This window comes from Procambarus clarkii, chromosome 31 (assembly GCF_040958095.1).
Source record: "Procambarus clarkii isolate CNS0578487 chromosome 31, FALCON_Pclarkii_2.0, whole genome shotgun sequence".
In the NCBI taxonomy this organism is placed as follows: domain Eukaryota; kingdom Metazoa; phylum Arthropoda; class Malacostraca; order Decapoda; family Cambaridae; genus Procambarus; species Procambarus clarkii.
Window position 1 is genome coordinate 31,128,970 of NC_091180.1, and position 15,947 is coordinate 31,144,916.

The window sequence follows — 15,947 nt, forward strand, 5'->3', positions numbered from 1 at the left end:
TGAAAGTATCATGCAGCTCAGAACAATGCTGTACTGTACAACTTGGAACAATGCTGTATTGTACAGCACAGAACAATGCTGTACTGTATAACTCGGAACATTGCCAAAGAGCAAAGAACAGTACAGCACAACACTGTATAATACAGCATTGTACAGTACATATGAAATAAGGATCTACATGTTTTTGTACCGAGAATAATAAAAATTTACATACAAATACTTAATTTTATTGATATTACTTAGAAGGCTTAACAAATCTAACATAGGATCCCTTGATGTGATGTGATAAATTAAATTGTAGATTAAATTAATTAAAATATTTGAACAAATACAGTAAGCAAGATATTGAACCTTAAAAAAAAAAACACATTGCTCAAATTTTTTCTGGCAACCAGTTACTGAGCACAGGATGAGCTATTCTATCAATTATTAAATTTTTCTCAATACTGTAGTTGCAATTATCTCGGTTTAAGCAATTTAAGAATTACTACCTTACAATTATTTTTTAGGACTAAAGAGATGTTTTGATCTATTCTGAGTATGCTAGCAGAACCACTAGCAGAGGGATGAGCTACTTCATAACGTTGAAGAGTTACTAGTGATTTTACTAGTATAGTATATAGTAAAGTATATTACTAGATTAATATAGTAACTAGATTTTACTAGTTACTATTGAAGAGTTAAAAACTCAAGCATCTAGAATGAGTAATCACTGTGGTTTATGTACCCCTGGTACTCTATAGTGCACATGTGCCAAGGTTGCTTTAGTTAACAGAGCAACCTTGGAACATTTGAACAAATGAACTAAAACGAATGAGAGAAAGAGAGAGAGAGAGAGAACAAGGTGTACACAAACCTGTTAAGAACCCCTGATCTAGAAGAATATATTCTATTAACATTATCACAGTCAAAATAACTTTGAAAAGGTGGTTGTGATGATAGATGAACACTTTTTTGCATTGTTTTTATATACTCCACAGTAAAAAACATATTCATACTTACAGAAATGTTATGCATACAGGGTAACCTAATTTTTATGGAGTCGTATATCTTAGCCTCATAATTTAATTTCATTTCCATTTTTAGCTTCAGTAATTGAGTGCTCATTAGCCATTTTATTAAATTCCTCTTTTAGTTCTCCAATTTGTTCCTTTACTAACTTAGAGTCTTCATGTTTAATTAAGTTTTTCACATCATCATTCCAATTGTCTGCTATCTTCCCACTGCTATAAGATTCAATTTCTTCTTGTTTTATGGTATCTACTGTTGTGTCACCACCACTATATTCCAAGTCAAGTTTACCTTTAATCCTTATTTTTGCCTTCTTTATGCCATTCAAATTGCTGTCACATGCACTTTTACTTTGTCGTTTTATCTTGATTGGTGGCTTATTTTTCACTTTTTCTGCCAACTCCTTATCCTTTACCCATTTTTCTGGTATTGTCCATTCAATGGGTTCAAAATCATAGTCAGAGTTCATTGAGCTGCCATTCTGATTTGTGTTGCCTAGGCGAGTCTTCCTGTGTTCATCTAGCATTCTCTCTGTCAGCTTCATGGGGTCGTCATCAGGGTTGTATTCCATTTTAGGGATATTCAAAAGTTCTAGAAGACGTTTCATGACATTATCGACGTAGGTGTTGATGATGAGGTCTGCATGGCGGTCCTAAAATAAAAATTAATGAGTACGATAAAAAATTCCATCTTCTGTTATGTGTACAGTACATCATTAATGTTATCCTTTTTTGACAGATTTTTAATAATACTTTGCTTACTAGTAATTTTCAAATAATACTAAAATAGCAAATCAATGAATTTAAATGGTTACCAATTTAGTTGGGTCTAAAATCACCAGTAATACCGAATTGTTACCAATACTGATTGATACAGTAAAATCCAAATAAATTTATATACTTGTTTTGTAGGTTGAAGGTTACATATGACCAGTTTACCCCCTCGCTTCTTGGTGTCAACAGGAATGTTACCACTGGGCACAATTTGCAGAGTTGTGCCCAAACATATGCTTAGGTCAGCAGCACTGAAAATATATAACCAAATAAATGTTAAGCATTTTACAAGAGCATAGCCTAAGTACATTCTCTTATTTCAAATATTATTGTTCCTGACGCATCACTTTTCCAATTATATTAATTCATTTTGTCCAGGATAGACAGCCTGTATATGTGTGTGTGTGTGTGTGTATGGGGTCTGTACCCCCAAACTGACCTTCTTGAGGATGCAGCCCCTACAATAGTTGACCAACTCCAAAGGGACCTACTTACTGCTTGGTGAGCAGAGACATTAGGTGAGAGGAAATGTGCCCAACTAATTCTGTCCTGCCCCAGATTCAAGCCTGGGATTCCTGACTGTGAATTGAGAATGAACCCAACTACTACCGAGACCCCTTCAAACAATGCAAAGGTGTCAGAAATCAGCATAACTTCAATAAACCCAACAATTTTAAAAATGTGCAAGTGCAACCCATCTTGTAACACACCTGACCTGTTTATACTTCAGTCTTTTCCTTGTACTAAATCTTGTCCATAAGAATATAAAACCTGTCCTCAAACTTAATGCACCATAATTGTTATGCTAGTGACCACAGTATCAAGATTTCTATGCATTAGGGAAATTAAAAACACTGCAATATTGATGTTTCCTGCATATGTGTGTGTGAGAATTGGTTTGAATGAGGCAATTCATGTCTCCCCTAATTAGGAAAAAGATTTATCTTTTAACACTAGTTATGAGTCTTTATAGAATTACATTAATTACTACACTTAGCACCTGACTCGATTAGTCAAGTATTTGTGAAAGTAAATGATCCTACTGACAGCAGTACTTACTCAATATGCCAATCAGTTACACCAACTTGAGCAAGTGATTGCACCATATGCACTAAGCAATTTGTACTCCATTAACACATTCAACCAACTTGATTATAAAGAGTGAAAAGAGAAACGGTTTTCATTACACTAATTCATATTACTTGCCATGAGTGAGAAACGGCCAAGTCAAGATCAGCATCGGGCAATCCATCTTCCCAATCCAAAACAGTATCGTGAAGCTTCCCGCGGCACCGTCTTCCGTTTCCACGTTTTCCTGGACATGACTTGCCTTCACTTTTCTGGCCAACAGTTGTGACTGCAGTGCTCCTTACAAATTGTCTGGTCAAAGTAAACATATTTATGAAGAGCCATGCGCTAACATGGATGCTGTCAGTTTCAAATATATATTTCAAACAAACATGTCATCGTCCAAGCAAGATGACATGCAATGTCTCACCTATGACAAAGGTTGCAGTTATCTACAAACATGTCATCGTCCAAACAAGATGACATGTAATAACTCACCTATGACAAAAGTTGCACTTATCCACATACATGTCACCATGAAGCTCTGCTAATCTTTTACGTTGTAGCCCTGACCTAAGGTGGAGACCATCTATGTTCTGTGTAATCACATACTGCACATATCCTAGGGGATAAATGTTGAACAAATATTAGCAGTAGTTTTTAAAAAGGCAAAATTTTAAGGAGCCATTTTAAATTATAGTATAGTTATACTATAATAGTTATTTTCAGTTATAGTACAAACTATAGTATATATAGTTTATTGTATAGAATAAAAAACAACCATTAAATGCAATGGAACCCCTTTTACATTTATGGGCTCACCATAGCCCATGCTACATGGACATTTCGTTCCGAGTAGCTAAATCTAAAACAACAACAACCCTTTTACAGGTGTTTCCTCGGTGGCTTCATGAGCTACCCATCCCCAACATTCTACATTTTAGTTGCCACAACAGGCTTTTAACGACTCACAAGTGCCTATATGGACCAGAATCTGGACCCCTAAATAGAAGCAAAGGAAAGACTGGGGGTCCCTGATCGTAGAGAAGAAAAAATGAAGAGATAATCCTCGCAAACAAGCAACTGCTTGGACAACATTTGCAAAAATCATATGACCTATGTAAACACTCATTAGTAAAGATGGATCAAATGGCAGCCCAGGCTAGTCAAGCCTCTCATTCATGCATTTCCCCAATATGTGACCTTTGAACAACACAAGAAGAAATGGAAGGGGAGTAATGAAAGTCTACTGATGGCTCTACCAGAAAGAGGTACTGTATTTCATTACATCCACCTCTGGATTTCTCCCTCCTGGGAAGACCATTAAGAAAGGTCTCCCCAGTGATCTTTTGGGAGAGGCAGAGCCCAGGAAAGATGTGCAGGTCTCTACCAAGGGGTCCAGATTCAATGTCTCTGGTGGGTCCAGATTCATTGTCTCTGGTCCTGGTGTCTGGGAGGTGCATGTGAATCAATAGAGCCTGGTGCAGTTCTTAAGTGTGTTAGCAGTCCCTGTGGTGTAGTGGTAAAGCACTCGCCTGGTGCTTCACGAGAGCTTTAGCCTCAGTTTGTATCCTGGCTGAGGAGGATTTTCTTGGCACTAATCCTTAACTGTAGCCTTTGTTCACACAGCAGTGAATGTGTCCCTGGTAGTTAAACAGTTTGGCAGATCGTATTCCGGGGAAATATTAGGATTAAGAACCTGCCCGAAACGCTATGAGTGCTAGTGTTTTACAAGAATATAAAAACTCTTGTGCAGGTATATATAAATACTGTATACAGAAAATTGTTTTTAGCTAGCCAGTTGGGTAGTTAGGAGAGCTACCAAGGGATCCCTCTCTGAAAATAATGTGAAAACCCTCGAGTATGCCTACCATTCTGATTTAATTCTAGAGATGTACCACAGTCATGGAAGACAACAAAAATTAGAAATACAAAATTAGTTAGGGCTACACTGTCCAATTTTAACAGGAACCTTACTTTTATGATCATTCAGAGCTGCTGTGTTTCCAGTCAATAAGAAAAAGTGGTGTCAAGATATCACACACAAACTTAGGTAAGGAGGTGGTTTTTAGGATCAATGTCCCTGCAGCCGTTTCTGATCAGGCCTCTTATTGTACCTGGATTGTACCTGGAAGGGGTTCTGAGAGTTTTTATACTCTCCAAGCTCAGCCTGAGGCCGGGCTCAACTTGTGAGAGCTTGGTCTAATAGGCTGTTGCTTGGAGCGTCCTGCAGACCCACATATCCACTACATCCCAGTTGGTCCAGCACTTCTTGCAGAAAACTATCCAGCTTTTTCTTGAAGACTTCCAATTTTGTTCTGGCAATATTTCTTATATTTGCTGGGAGGCTATTGAAATTACAAAACCGAATGGTATTATTATCAGGGATATCCAGTTAATAGAAAAGTAATTCTACTAGAAGACAAAAAGCTATAACACAAATTTTTCACAAATATGTATAACACTTACCATTACGTTCTAAACTGACAATGGCCATGTGAGTGAGTGTCGGCTTCGCATCATCCCAGGATACATTTATGTCTGGTTTCAATCCTTGCTTCTCCAAAGTCCATACTCCTTTTGGACCCCTGAAGAGAATTTTATAAAATAAAATACAAAAAATCAAACATTGAATACAGTGAAATGTTCTTTCCTCAAAAACCCATCTTTACCTACTGGGAGCTAAACACAGAATCCGGCCCGCTCTACATGGCAAGGGCAGCTTAGGAATCAGAGATAAACTTAATGCTGCAAACGATCAATGTAAACAACCACTGTGTGCCTGACTGAAAGCATGTGCAACCATGGATAAAAACAATCACTTATGCATAAAGCACAGCACCCAGCTATCCTGCAGAACCTCCAACATGGTACCGATTTACCCTGACTTGTTCCAAGTATTCTTGTCCAACATTTTCCTTGAAATGTATCATGCCAACCCTTAAGTTAATGTGTTTCATCCCCAAGTTTGTTGACTTCAGCCTTGAGTACGTGGCACCGCTTGAGCCAAAACTTGGGGAAAGTCACGGAGTGGGAGCAATGGTTGATCACTAATGGAGCAAGTCACTAAGACTTGCTCCATTAGTCCTACGGCAAGACAACACTGGCAAACACATTCACCAAAGACTAGCACATGTCACACAACATAGTATTAAATTATAATATAAAACTGAAGGAGATTTCTTATTTTTGACTTACAACGGTACTTTACAGTTCAATACAGTACTGTAAAGTACTAATCTATTTTGTGTATTACTGGCTTTATTTAATATGCAACCCCTGTACCTTCAAATATACCTGTTTTATGTATGCACATTTTATGAATAAATTATTATTGTTATTATTATTACTGTATTATTATTATTATTATTATTATTATTATTATTGATATCAGGAGCCATGCAGAGGATTTGAGCCTGCACACTGGATACTCAAAAGCACATGACTTAAATCACTGTACCACGATATGCTACAGAAGTAATGTAACCTGGGATCCAACTGAATACTGTACTCTAGGGTCCCTGAGGCATCCACTTGATACCAAATCCTACTTTCACACATTACCCGCATACAGTCTGGTGTGGTACAGGAGTTCTACCCCCGAACGCTCTCTCAAATGCACAAATGATACACCACATTAATATGATTTCGTTGTACATTATTATGAATAATAATAATAAGATTATTAATAAGTAGTAGTAGTAATGGTAATGTCTTTTCACTGAAATAATAACATAGGATAAAAATCCACACTTGTGTACTGGTATTTGTGAAATTTACCAGGGCAAAAACCCAAGAGCAGAATTGAAGAACATAAGAAAGCATGTAGAATTATGGCTGGTAACAATATTGTAGCAAACCATAGTTGGGAAAAGCATCACAATACTGTATTGATTTTAAGAAATGTGAAATAATCTATAAAAGTAATACAATAATATTAGAACTAGAAGGGTATTGGAAGGGGTTCTAATATATTCTCTAAATACTTTTGCTGGCAACAAAAGCTTTACTTCAGAGGATAGCATTGCTAGGAAAATGATTCTGAATGAATTAAAATTAGATCTCAATAAATGGATGAATGAAAGCAGTTCCATTAACCGCATTCCTTGGGGTATGGAGAGGGTTACGAGGGACAGCATCCAGAACACCACCTCTGTTAATAACAACTCCAATTACCAGAATAGCAGGATTACAGAAAAGACATACGACTACAATTTTGTAGAAGACATTACTGCAGGTACAGCAGCAGTCTGGAATAGAGGCAACATAGTCAGGAGGTCAAGAAGGATAAGAGGACTGGAACCAGGATAGCAGCCTCGTTAGATGTTGAGATGTAAGTCTCATCCTAATCACACTCAGACCTTGACAAAGCACTCAGGAGAGTGCAAAAAACTTGGAGTAAATTCCTTACATAAATTTGACTAATACACAAGTGTGGGTTTTTATCCAATATTATTATTATTATTATTATTACTTAAAGGTAACAAGGGTAGGCTTCTCTTATGCCAGTAAAAACCAGCGTTGAATATAATGCAACATCTTTTTCTGGTAGAGCCTCTTGGTGGCTCCCTGAAGCTCCCTAACCACAGAGAAAGAGGCAAACATAAGACTTACCCTGGAGAAGAGATGATAGGAACTAGGTAGAAGAGACAGTAGAATAGACAGTGAGCTGGGAAACCTAGCCCAGTGCAACATAAGACTAACTGGAACAAGGAACACTGACCAAATAATGGGTTGCCAAGACCTCTGTTAGACTCACAAAACCCCCAAGCCCAAATATCAGCACATGATGTATTTGAAAAGACAGAAGCCAAAGTGGTGAATTTATGAACATTTTTGGGGCGAAGGATAGACTGCAGGCTGGTTAGCTTTGACTACACTGCAGACAACCTGCAAAATACAAGCCTTGGAACAAGGGGACCAAGGAAAAAAGATCAACCAGCAAAGTGTCCACCAAGGTGGAACTGTTGGCATGCAGGTAGTGGCAATGCGTTGCCACCAGACATGGCAAATGATGCACTCCCAGCATAACCAAGCATCAATCTCCAAAGGACTCCTCCAGAAGCCAGCTGACTCGTTCTCCATCAAAAAAGGGAGAACACCACAACTGAACAAACCACCCAGCATAGCCGAAAGAACAGAACTCGCATTGTAGAACTCTCCATTGTACATTCTTGTGTGTATATACATTATAAATATAAAATTATATACAGTGCTATATATATATAAATATCAAATACCTAACAGAAAAATACTGATTTAAATATAATGGATTACGAGATGGATTACGGATGGATTACGAGAACTTTCAAATCCAGGGATCCCATCACAATGGTTGTAATCTTCAAGTCACTTGTGTTGTCCCGTCTTGAGTACTGCTCAGTACTCACTTTCCCCTTCAGAGCAGGAGAGATTGCTGAAATAGAGGGAATATAGAGAACATATACAGCACGCATAGACGCGATAAAGCACCTAAATTATTGGGATCGTCTCAAAGCCCTCCAAATGTACTCACTAGAAAGAAGACGAGAGAGATATCAAATAATATACACCTGGAAGGTACTGGAGGGCCAAGTACCAAATCTACACAGTAAAATAACAACGTACTGGAGTGAACGATATGGAAGAAAATGCAGAATAGAACCAGTGAAGTGAAGAGCAGAGGTGCCATAGGCACAATCAGAGAACACTGTATAAACATCAGAGGTCCACAGTTGTTCAACACCCTCCCAGCAAGCATAAGAAATATTGCCGGAACAACCGTGGACATCTTCAAGAGGAAACTAGATTTATTCCTCCAAGGAGTTCTGGACCAACCGGGCTGTGGTGGGTATGTGGGCCTGCAGGCCGCTCCAAGCAACAGCCTAGTGGACCAAACTCTCACAAGTCAAGCCTGGCCTCGGGCCGAGCTTGGGGAGTAGAAGAACTCCCAGAACCCCATCAACCAGGTATCAACTAGTAATGTTATTGCTAAACCAGAAAAAAGTATTCCAAAGTACTCACCTAAAATCTGGTATACCTGCAGAGGTACTAATGCCTGCTCCAGTATGGAAAACTGTATGGCTTGATTCTTTCACCCACTCAGCCAGCATTTGCACCTTTTTCTCCACCTCCTCAGGAGAGTCAAATTTCTGAAGTATTTGTAGCTTGTTAGAAGTGGCACACGCAAAGATAACTAATCTTATTGTTAAAGCCATGTTATAGCTCAACTAAAATTTATGTAGACTGAGATGCAAAAAATCAAGTAATTAATAACAAATTGAAGGATTGAATGTAATGAAATACCTTTTTCTGGTGGGGACCAGACAAGGTGCAGAAATAATTTATTTTCAATTTTATTAACAAGCTTAGATACACAGCAGTGTGCTGCTACTCAATTCTATATGAGGATTACAGACAAGATATCAAGAGCTAGCTATAATTAAGTTCATATAATATCCTTAACTTACATGATAGTCATATACAGTATATTATAAGAGAAAAACCTTAAATGAGAGTTTAATCTACTAGCCTGCATTAGTAAATATTGGGTAGAGTATGAAAATATCTTCCAATACAGTATCTGTTGGGTGAATACTGTACATAATTACAAAGCTCAAACTATCTCATGCCGTTTGGTCTTTAATCACTCATAATAGGAGTATTCACAAATACTTTACAGTGTTGAAGACTATCCTAGCTCTTGTTCACAGTTTACAACTGTACTGCTCACTATTGGGAGATTTATCACATGAAGTTACCTGCCATAAGTAATGATATCACAGCCTAATTATGGCAATTTCAATGTTAGACTGTCTGGTGGATGTTTATGCTGTCCATACATAAAGTTTTCAGTTCCTAAATCAACAACAACAACAGTTCTAAATATATCATAATTCTTGATATACAGTGTACCTTTATGTGCTTTCTGCCCTTTGAGTGTCAGTGACTGCTCATATCAACTCAAGTTTCTTGAAATTGTGTCGTTTTGACGACAGATTTGAATACCCAGGTCAAGCTCAATTTCAGGTTCATTGCATGCAACTTTAGCCGTCTTCTTCATATCTTCATGTTGGCCAATACCTATGCGAGATGGTATCCATACAAAAGATACCATTTCACATCTGTTTATAACTGATTAATTGTTGTTGCCAGCAGCAGCTGGTTAATTGTGGCATATATTAGATTTTTACCTTATTTACCTGAGGGCCACTAACATTAGTGGCCTCGACGAGAACAGGAAGCTGGCGGCATTTCGAAAGCCCCCAATTTGCCTTGATGATCTTTTCCAGGTATAAGATAAGCTTATAGGTAGCTTTTTATCTATGCTGTACTCTGTAATCCTTCATATAGATTAGGATAGCCGCACATTTGCTGTGTATACTTATCTGATATACTAAAAAGTGTAAATACAACAAATGATAATTCATTGTACAGTAATAATTAATTCATTGTGTCAAGGAACAAGCAGCCAGTTTATACACACAGTACATGTTAAGGTTATACAGCATTGAGCCTCACCCCCCACCCCCAAGGTCGAATTAATAACCCCTCCCCCAGGATGCAACCCCACAACAAGCTGACTAACTCCTGGGTACCAATTTACTGCTAGGTGGAGAGGGGCAATAGATTATAGGAAACATACACAAAGATTTCTGTCTCGCCCGGGATTCGAACCCGGACTTCTCGATCGTGAGTCAAAAATGAAGTCAACCATAATACCGGGACGCTTTTAAATACAGTAATTCACAATACCCCGATTAAATAGTCGTTAGTCGGACAACTCCCAAATTAACGATGAGAAAATACTTGCTGTGTATTTTCCTACAAGACCCACTTAACAAAATGTGCAAACAATGTTAGGCTAGAACAATGTTGGTGTCATTAGCATGCAACAGTTGTATATTTCTAAAAAAATTGACATACATGTTATTTAGGTCCTATTCACTTATAAGGAGCAAATTTAACTGAAGAATGCAATGGAAATTCAACAATTTAACAATAAAAATTAAACAAATATATAAATGAGAAAATATATAATTTACTTGAATTAACCTGAAGGAATAATGAAACAAAATTATTCCACAATTGTTAATTATAACAATAAAGTGTAAAAGGGTTAATATTTACCTCAGGTAAGCCAAGTTTGCCTTTATTCTCGTACTTGCTGAGGCCATCAGCGTAGTTACACGACATGGCGGCCGGAGGCTGCTGGCCCGGGCTTTCCCTCCCTCTATCTCTCTCCTTCCTTACTGTACCCTCACTCTCACTCACGGTAAGTATGGTGAGGAGGGTCACAATAGGCTGCTGCTGGTCTAGGCCGTGAGGGTAGGCCTAGTGCTGGACTCCAGTGTGCGCCATGGGTGTCTGGGGGAAGGTTCCTGTCGGCCTGGCTCGGCTCTCACTCTCTTCTCACACTCTCCTCACTATACCCTCACTCTCACTCACGGTAAGTATGGTGTGGAGGGTCACACAAGCTGCTGCTGCTGGTATAGGCCGTAAGGGGTAGGCCTAGGGCTGGACTATAGTGCTGTATGCGCCATGGGCTCCTGTCTGCCTGGCTCGTCTTATTCTATTACTCCAACCTTTCTTCTCATGCTTCTCTTCCCTCATTCCTCGACCATCTTCAGCTTCTCCAAGTCCTACTTGAGGCTGGCCGTGTGGTCTCCCGGCCACTTACTGGCCTCACCCAACGCCGCTTAACCTGACTGACAGTCAGTCGAACATTTTCACAAAGTTTCTTGAATTTTTGTTTCCATTTTATCCTTCGAAATTGTCCTAAATATTGTGTTAATAATTACAAATTAGAGCCAAGATCCCAACAAGAGCCATCTTTAATTGCCAGCCATTTTTGTATACATTTTTTTCATGTTGGAACAACATTTTTTTTTATTAAAGTCAAATGTAAGAAATGTTCATGAAACAGAAGTGCTTGGCTAAATTTTGATTGTATATAATTTGCAATATACTTTTAAAGGGGCTTTCGTAATGTGAACAGTTTGCAAAGGATCATGTAGTTGACATATTGATAGGGGGCGGATTAAGGGAACTTATTTATTCTATACTGACTCAGTACGCGTAATTTACTGGTTAATATAATATGTTATGGGAATAACGTCCAAGGGAGTGAGGAGAGGGGTAACTAGACAGTTTACATGTAGGGAAATTGCAAGTAAATGGAGTAAGCTATTGTCTTCACTGGGTTAGGGGCAACTACAGCACGGGACCGTAATATACCTGAATTTACCTGAGGGCCATTAACACTAGTGGTCTCGACGAGGACAAGAAGCTGGCGGCTTGTCGAAGGTCCTCCCCATTTGCCTTGATGATCTTTTCCAGTTGGACTTTAAATTGAACAGAGTTTTGGCATTGACGACTTTGGCAGGTAGGCGTTTCCATGGGTTTATAACCCTGTGGGTGAAGAAGCATCTCCAGTTCTCAGTCCTACAGTGTGGCTTGTTGAGCTTGAAACCGTTACTCCTTGTTTGTGTAACATCTGACTTTTTAAAGACGTTGTTCGGCTCAACATACTCCAAGTTGTTTAGTATTTAAAAAGTTTCAATGAGATCCGTCCTGCCATGCCAAGTTTGCAGTGTTGTTAGCCTTGTGGCCTTCAACCGTTCCTGATACGAGAGATGACTTAGCTCTGGAATGATTTTTGTTGCCCGGTGTTGCACTTTCTCCAGAGCAGCTATGTCCTTCTGAAGCTTGGATACAGTAATCCAATTGGGGGCGCACCAGAGATTTCTACAATTGAATCACTACCTTTTTTCCATAAAGTCAAAAGTACACTTGTGTATTACATGGGTTTGGTTACATTTTTTTACTGCTGCTCCTACCTGCTGTGCAACTTTCAGTGAGTCGTGGATTTTGACTCCAAGGTACTTTTCTTCATCAATCTGTTGTAATGTAATGTTATTAATTTGGTAGTCGTGGCGTGGGTTGCAATACTCCACATGCAGGGTCTTGTATTTATCAATAGTAAAAAGCATTTGCCAGTCTTCTGACCATTTGTCGAGTTCATGTAGATCTCTTTGTAAGGCTTCAGTATTATTATCATTTTCCACTTTACCATAAACCTTTGTGTCGTCTGCAAATTTGATGATGTAGCTTATAATATTCACATCTATGCCATTGATGTATATGACAAAATGGGTAGGCCCCAAAATGAACCCCCTGTGGTACCCCACTTGCCACACTTCTCCAGTCAGATCCATTCTAGTATTCTTTCATTTATTCCATGGGCCTGTAATTTCCTTGCCAGTCTTTCCTACGGTACCTTATCAAAGGCTTTAGCAAAATCCATGTATACTACATCAACCGGTAGCTCGTTACCGTTTCCTAAAATGTGAGCAGGTTTGTAAGGCAGGATGTATTTTTAACAAACCCATGAATTTATCTGAATTTACCCGAGGGCCACTAAAGATAACCCCTTTTTTTACCCTCAGGTAAATTCAGGAAGCCGACGGCTTGTCAAAATTTTCTCCATTTGTTCTGATGACTTTGTCGAGCTGGATTTTGACATTCTGCAGTGTTTTGACATTTGGGACCCTGCAAGTCAGGGGTTTCTAAATGCGAAATGACCTTCCTAATCACGTTAGCTAAATGAATTGTGGGGTTCGGTCCCTGAGCCCATTATGTGCCTCTGTAACCCTTTCCACTACCGCCTACAAGATGGGTATGGGATGCATAAAAAAATGAACTATACTAAATTAACTAATCACGTCAAAGATTGCCCTCTCTCAACCATTTCAAGAGAAAAACTAAGTACTACATAATTAACTCCATTTAACGTACCTTACCTCCTAAATGCCAATCTATGTCTTGCTATTATTAAACATTAATGATTAAATTGTAAAACTGCTGGAACTTATAGTGCTTATACTACTTCCTTTACTACTACTTATATACATGGCAGATGTATATAATCGGTCTCTGGAGAGCCCTGGAACGGGCTCTCCAGAGGTAATCCGAGAAGGGAATGTTTACAGAAACGAAATCAATAATGACCAAACCTGTCTTAGCCAAGGCCCAGGAACGAAGGGGCGGGGAGAGGGGGGGGGGGAAAGAGGAAGAGGGTTGGGGAGGAGAGGGGAGAATGGGGAGGGGGGAAGGGATAAGAAAAGGGGAAAGGAATAAGACGAGGAGGAGGGAAAGGGGAAGGAGAAATGCTAGGTCTGTACAACAGACCGTTACAACATCACCAGCATGGGTTCAGGGATGGCAAATTTGGCCTCACAGGATTAATAGAATTCTATAATCAAGCTACAAAAATTAGGGCAAGAAAGAGAAAGGTAGGCAGACTGCATGTATCTGGATTACCAGAAAGCCTTTGACACAGTACCACATAGCAGACTAGTGCATAAGTTGGAGATGCAGGTAGAAATATAAGGGAGGTGCTCCAGTGGATAAAAGCGTACCTAAGCAACAGAAGACAGCGAGTCACTGTGAGAGGTGAAGTTTCAGAGTGGCGAGATGTCACCAGTGGAGTCCCACAGAGTTCAGTCCTTGGTCCTATCCTGTATCTGATATATTTAAACGATCTTCCAGAGCGAATAAACTCGTTTCTCTCAATGTTTACTGATGATGCACACATTTTGAGGAAGACCGAGGAGGATAGCAAGAGGCTACAGGATAACCTAGACAAACTGAATGAATAGTCCAACAAATGTTTCTAAAGTTCTACTCAAGTAAATGTAAAGTAATGAAGCTAGGTGGAGGGAACAGGTCAGACACAAGGTACCGTATGGGAGACGAAGTTCTCCATGAAATGGACACAGGGAAGGATCTTGGAGTTGATATCACATCAAACTTGTCTCCTAAAGGCCACATCAAAAGGATATCATCAGCGGCGTTTGCGAGGCTGGCTAACATCAGAACTACCTTTAGAAATTTTTATATGGAATCATATAGAATCTTGTATACCACATGTCACCAATCCTGGAGTACGCTGCCCCATCATTGAGTTCATAACTTGTCAAGCATAAAACGAAGCTGTAGAAGGTTCAAAGGCATGCCACTAGACTAGTTCTAGAACTAAGAGGTATGAGTTACGAGGAAAGGCTGCGTGAATTGCACCTGAAGGTCTTAAATATCACCCCTGATATTTAAGATAATAAACAAACCCGATAAAACCATGATAAACCCGTCAGGTACGAAATTTAAGCTCTAGAAGGATATCAACGTAAAGTCCCAACATGTACAGCATGCCGGTCCCCTAGAGTCCCTGAGTGACGGCTCCATCCGTCAGGGGTGAAGTGGAGCGTAATCAGCAAGAATTAACAGCTGGCGGAAGTAAGTGCTTCACTAATATCACTTGTAACCTGGAGTTCCTGCTCTGTTTATCTCCCCGTGGGAGAGCGCGAGACCTCTTGAGCGTTTTGTGAACACATTATTGCTAGGCTCTCAGACAGTTGTTGTTCGTACAGGTGCCCCGAGGCTCTCAGACAGTTGTAGTTCGAGTGGACGTATCGTACAGGTGCCTCAAGGCTCTCATAGACAGTTCCTGCAAGTTCTTGCCTTTTATAAATGCAAAAATTAATTACAGAACAAATATGCAAGTGTCACTCATATTTTAAAAAAATGCAGAACGAGCTCGGCAGAAAACTATACCGTCCGATTAGCTTGACATCACACACCTACAAGCTCACGGAGAGAATCCTCAGGGAAGGAATCATTCACCATCTCACAGTGAACAATCTTGTAAAATCAAACCAACATTTTTTTTTAACTACATCCTGCCTTACAAACCTGCTCACATTTTTGGAAACGGTAACAAGCTATTCAAAGGTCTTCCGGTAGATGTAGTATACATGGACTTTGTTTAGGCTTTTGATAAGGTACCACATGGAAGAACAACAAGGACCTTAGAGGAACATGGAATAAACGGTAGAATACGAGAATAGATAAAAACAATGGTTAAAATCTAAGGGTCTCCCTAAACGGAAATGAATCTGACTGGAGGAATGTGGTGAGTGGGGTACCACAAGGGTCCATTCTGGGGCCAACAATGTTTATCATATACATCGATGACATAGATGAGAATATTACAAACCACGTCATCAAATTTGCAGATGACATTAAGATTTATGGTAAAATGGGAAGTGAAAATGATAT

At 39.3% G+C, this 15,947-nt stretch overlaps 2 protein-coding genes across 2 annotated transcripts; both read right to left on the reverse strand.

Moving 5' to 3' along the window:
* Window positions 1–211: 211 nt before the first annotated feature.
* On the reverse strand, window positions 212–11,619 carry Sirt6 (sirtuin 6). The gene is made up of 7 exons (XM_045743599.2): window positions 10,962–11,619; window positions 8,856–8,983; window positions 5,322–5,440; window positions 3,351–3,474; window positions 2,991–3,164; window positions 1,912–2,035; window positions 212–1,663 (listed from the first exon to the last, which is right to left on the reverse strand). Exons 1-7 carry the CDS (start codon window positions 11,025–11,027, stop codon window positions 1,058–1,060), a joined length of 1,341 nt encoding a protein of 446 aa, XP_045599555.2. The 5' UTR covers window positions 11,028–11,619; the 3' UTR covers window positions 212–1,057.
* A 973-nt stretch (window positions 11,620–12,592) lies between these two features.
* On the reverse strand, window positions 12,593–13,048 carry LOC138370242 (uncharacterized). Its single transcript, XM_069334246.1, has one exon. It carries the CDS (start codon window positions 13,046–13,048, stop codon window positions 12,593–12,595), a length of 456 nt encoding a protein of 151 aa, XP_069190347.1.
* Between the last annotated feature and the right edge of the window lie 2,899 nt (window positions 13,049–15,947).